The sequence below is a fragment of the Cynara cardunculus genome (genome assembly GCF_001531365.2).
Source record: "Cynara cardunculus var. scolymus isolate 2C chromosome LG 16, CcrdV1, whole genome shotgun sequence".
Classification (NCBI taxonomy): Eukaryota; Viridiplantae; Streptophyta; class Magnoliopsida; order Asterales; family Asteraceae; genus Cynara; species Cynara cardunculus.
This window is the reverse complement of record NC_037543.1, coordinates 7,029,128-7,034,204: the sequence shown is the minus strand read 5'-3', so window position 1 is coordinate 7,034,204 and position 5,077 is coordinate 7,029,128. Positions and strand designations below refer to the sequence as shown.

General features: G+C 36.8%; 1 protein-coding gene across 1 annotated transcript; it reads left to right on the top strand.

The window, feature by feature from the left end:
* Positions 1-262: 262 nt before the first annotated feature.
* On the top strand, positions 263-3,492 carry LOC112529444. The gene is made up of 3 exons (XM_025140730.1): positions 263-1,190; positions 1,954-2,117; positions 2,322-3,492. Exons 1-3 carry the CDS (start codon positions 530-532, stop codon positions 3,381-3,383), a joined length of 1,887 nt encoding a protein of 628 aa, XP_024996498.1. The 5' UTR covers positions 263-529; the 3' UTR covers positions 3,384-3,492.
* Positions 3,493-5,077: the final 1,585 nt, after the last annotated feature.

The window sequence follows — 5,077 nt, the reverse complement described above, 5'->3', positions numbered from 1 at the left end:
TTATATTTATATTTTATTAAAAAATAAAACAATTATTTTTTTCTTAAAACCACATAAAAAATATATTATAAGACTGAGATAAAAAAATAAAACAAAATATTAAAATTGAAATATATCTACTCTTTTGATATGTAATTTGAAGTTATATCCTCGATATCTCGTTCGTGTAAGAACTAAAAATGAAATCTAAAGAAGTGTAGAGACCTACATGTAGTTGTTCAAAAAGGAGGACAAAAGGTAAACAAAACTGAAACCCACTTCAGTAACCAAATTTGGGAATTGGGAGGAAGAAGACACAGCAAGATTCATAATTTGAGCTACCAAAATTGAAATCACAAGAAAGCCACTGTTACTTTCAATAGGTGGTGGATTCAAGATCGAGGTTACGCTCTTCATATTCTGTTGTTCTTTTTGCAGATCTTATTTCTGTTCATCAGGTGTTCAATTTCTCAAATCTGTTTTATTGAGTTGCGAAATTAGGTTCCCGATTTTGTTCAATTAATGTTGACTTCTTGTTGATGAATTGATTATGAGCTGTTCTGCGATTCTACATGAAGTTCTAAATCTCAAAATGGCACCAAAGAGAGGGTTTTTCCCTCTCTTACTCATTGCATCTCTCTCAGCTCTCTTGATTTTCTCTCTCCACCGTTATTCCTCCCTTCCTCTGCCCTTGTCTCCTCCCATGACTCAATTCCCACTCACGAACACAAATGTAAACAAATTCCAAAACCCTAATTTCTCACTCACAATCAAAGTCCTTACTTACGATCGCCTCCCTTCGCTCCGCCGCTGCCTACGATCCCTTGCAGCTGCTCATTACGATAACGATAAGGTGAATATACATATATTCATTGATCACTTCAAGGTTTTGGATCAAAAGGATGAGTATTTGGATCAGAAACTGAATGAATCTCGTCTGATTCTCGATTTTGTTGATGGATTTGAGTGGAGGTTTGGGGAGAAGATGGTGCATTACCGGACCGGTAACGTTGGGCTGCAGGCGCAGTGGTTGGAAGCATGGTGGCCTGCTTCCAATGATGAGTTTGCATTTGTGGTTGAAGATGATATTGAATTGTCTCCCTTGTATTACAGATTTCTTAGGGGGTTGATTGTTAATTTTTACTACAATGCTTCAAATTACAGTCCTTGGATATATGGAGCCTCTTTACAACGAGCAAGGTTCGTGCCAGGTACCATCTTCTTCCTAAATGTTTGATATATGTGAATCTTGTAGAATCTGAATGGCTTGGACTAAATACCACTAAAAAACTTCAACTTGGAATCGATTTAATTTATAACTTAAGCCAACACAATCGATAGATTAGAGCTAATTTGGAAAATTGTAAGTTAAATGCCTTTATATGTTCATTCATTTCTATAACAAAGTCTATTGATGCCTCTATGCTTTTCATTGCCGGAAATTATACAGACATTGAAATAAGAAATTTCGGGTACATCCTTTTTTCAACTTTGGCGCACCTCAACTGCTAATACTTGCATAATATGTACCTGAAAAAATACATAGAGAGAATTGATGATGTCACATCTATTACACAAAAAAGTTGGGTTTGGCTTTTGATCGTAAGTAGACTGATTTTTAACTTCAAATTGGTAACATTTTCTTAAAACATCAAAATTATGATTGCTATTTATAAGTTTTTGTTTGTTTTCTTAAAACACAAATGTTTGCGATGTTCTCTCTACATTCTTTTTTTAAAGAAAACCTTAATGTGTTACAGAAATTTTTTCTCAAACAAGATTGTAACTTGTTCTAGTAATACCAGTACAAATTTAACAGTCGTTCCTAAACCCTAAGCGCTAACTGTTTTTCTGTATGTTTATTTGGTTCAATGCTTATCTTCGGGTCTTGTCTTCTATTTACGTCTTTTTCTATGAGTTTGTAAAGTCTTTCCATTGTTGTAGCTTATAAGTTTAATCAGCTTATGATGTCAGGTAAGCATGGGAACAAAATACACTTAAACGAAGGAACACAAGTTTTTTTGTATCAGCTTGTTGGTACCTGGGGTCAGCTTCTGTTTCCCAGACCCTGGAAAGAGTTCCGTTTATGGTATGATACCCACAAGACCAAGGACGTGAAGCCAATTCTTGATGGCATGGTAATGTAGTTTGAAATTTTGACTCCTTTTTCCAGAATGGAAGCTCTCTATCCTTTGGGGTAGAGGTTAGGTCTGCGTACATTTCCCTCTTCCAGACCCTGCTTTCGAGTGGGATATACTGAGTTAGTTTGGTTTGGTTTTTCCATGATGGAAGCTGATATTTCATCATCTCATTGGGTTTCATTTTAATGGATCGATACATAGGTGACAACTGGGTGGTACAAAAAGATGGGAGACAAGATATGGACTCCCTGGTTTATCAAATTCATTCACGCTCGAGGCTATTTCAACATATACACGAATTTTTTACACGAAACCGCACTCAGCGTCTCGCATCGAGATGCTGGCGTTAACTACGGGAAAACAGCAGGGCCTGATTCGAATCTGATGCAGGAGAGTTCTCATGAAAGCAACTTTTTCAAATTGGAGCCTTTGAGAAATCTCAAGTGGTATGATTTCTGTTTCAGAGAAGTAGTTCCTGATAGAATGGTGACGAGTGTCCATGAACTCGAGCCTGTTCTGAAAACGGCTCGAAAGATGAATTCTCTTGTTCTTGTGAGCATATATCGAACATCGGAGATGTTCACTAGAAACTTGTTGTGTCACTTTGAGCGGCTCGATATTCGCAACTACATATTTATCGGTCCGGACAGGAATTTCTTGCTCGATCTTTCTAGACGAGGGCACCCGGTGATCGACGTGAATAGATTTGTGGACGACATCAAGGAATATAAATCCTTTAAGTACCAGAAGGAGATTTTCGTGAAGGCTTATGTGATCAAGAAAGCTTTGGAAATGAATTGCGACACATGGGTGTTGGATCACAACATGCTTCCCGTCAAAAACGATTTGTTTCTTGACTCGTTCAGAGTTGACTCGAGCATTGACTTTTATATCGGGAAGAGACTTGGACTTTTGTTTGCCAGGGGTTCGTCATCTGGAGTTTGGAGTGATCGTTTTGTGAACGAGATTGCAAGAATGGCGGAGGACACCGAGATGAGTAAAGATGAGAGTGGTTTTGTGTTTTTGGCAGGGAAGGTATTGGAGAGGAAGGGTGTCAAGTTACGAAGGGTCGATGAAGGTGGTTTTAGTGTTGAGATCGGTGCAGGTAACGATAATGGAACGTCGTTAAAGAACGAGACGAGGATCGCGTTTTGGTCTTCTGATTTGGGTTGGGATTTGATTCGGAAAAGACTTGAATGTTTAGGTTTGTGGATAATAGATGACGAATCCAATTGTAGGTCTGTTATTTGTCACCCCTCGTAGCGTTTTCTTTTTCTTTCTATTATCAAACGAGTCATTTGCAAAATCCGAAATGGATCCAATTTTACGAGCATCATTTGTAACAGTATGTTAACGAAAATGAGAAGTGTTGAATTTATTCCTCAAAATAGCTGCTTGATCGCTTCGGAATACATGCCTTCATGGCCCTAATACTTTGATTTACTCTGTTGGGGGTTGGGTTTCGGTGAGCGGAAGAATTCAAGATGATTTCCACCATTGGATGCATATTATGACGAGATGAACCAGATCTCTGTTGGGGGTTGGGTATCGGTGAGCGGAAGAATTCAAGATGATYTCCACCATTGGATGCATATTATGACGAGATGAACCAGATCASKGGCCGATTCATGGGTGTGTTGAACCGGATCAGGGACCAATTCATGGGTGTGTTGAACCGGATCAGGGACCAATTCATGGGTGTGTTTGAAATTAAAGGTGATAAAAGGTCTAGATCTTTTCTCACGTTTTTCTTCGCCTACTCTGTTGATCTAACAATTCATATTAAATAGGATTTTTAATTAATTAATGTGATTAAGGGTAAAAAAAATAATTTTTGTTTTATTTTTTTAATTAAATTTTTTTTACCCATTTAAACTTTAAACTATATTGTCTTAAAAATTACTAATATTTTAATCAAATAAATTACATAAAAGGGAACATTTCATTCTCTTTGATACGACATCTATCTCGATATATTGTAATATTGATTATGAATATTCGTGTGCTTTAACGTTCATACAACAACTCGATACCGTAAGCGCTAACTCAAGATATATTTCTTTAATACCGTAAGTTTGTAACTTGAAAACATTGTCTTCAATGTCGCAAGTCCGCAACCTAGTACCATGTTCTTCATCACCGTAACTCAAGAACTCATCGAGACCGATCAAGAACCTATCAAGACTAATCAATAACTCATCCATTGATTTAGTGTGTGTAAAACCGTAGCCTACTAACTTCATTTTCCATCGAGAACCAATCGATTGGTTTATTATGTGTTTGTGTGTATAAAACCATAACCTACCACTTATAACTTTTATCGAGACGGATCGAGAACTCACTAAGACAAGTCGGGAACTCATGGAGACCAATTGAGACTAAGCGAAAACCCACCTATTAACTTGATGTGCTTTTCTGTGTGTAAAACCATAACCTACCACATTTATTTTCCATCGAGACCGATCTAGAACCTATCGGTTGATTTATAGTGTATTTGTATACGTAAAACCATAACCAACCACTTTCAACTTTTATCGAGACGGGTGGGAAACTCATCGAGACCAATCCAGAACTCGGATAGAAACCCGGATTAAATTAACTGATTGTGGATATAATTATTTTTGGAGGATAATTGTGAAAATTAGAGTTGAAACGTGATTATGATAATTACAAGTGGTTATCTATAACCATGTATATATATATATATATATATAGGGTTGGGTTCACGTGAGACCCGTAAGACCAATTTATGTTAATTAATTAACTTTATAAGCTAATGATCTAACGATCTAAATTGCACGGTGGCAATTTGGTAATTATTAAGAAATTTCGTGGCGTTTATGAATGTTTAGATTGTCAAATTATAGATCTAATCCAAAGGTTGAGAATTGGTCTTACGGGTCTCACGAAAAACCATTGGTCTCACATGATCTCAAGTATATATATATATATATATA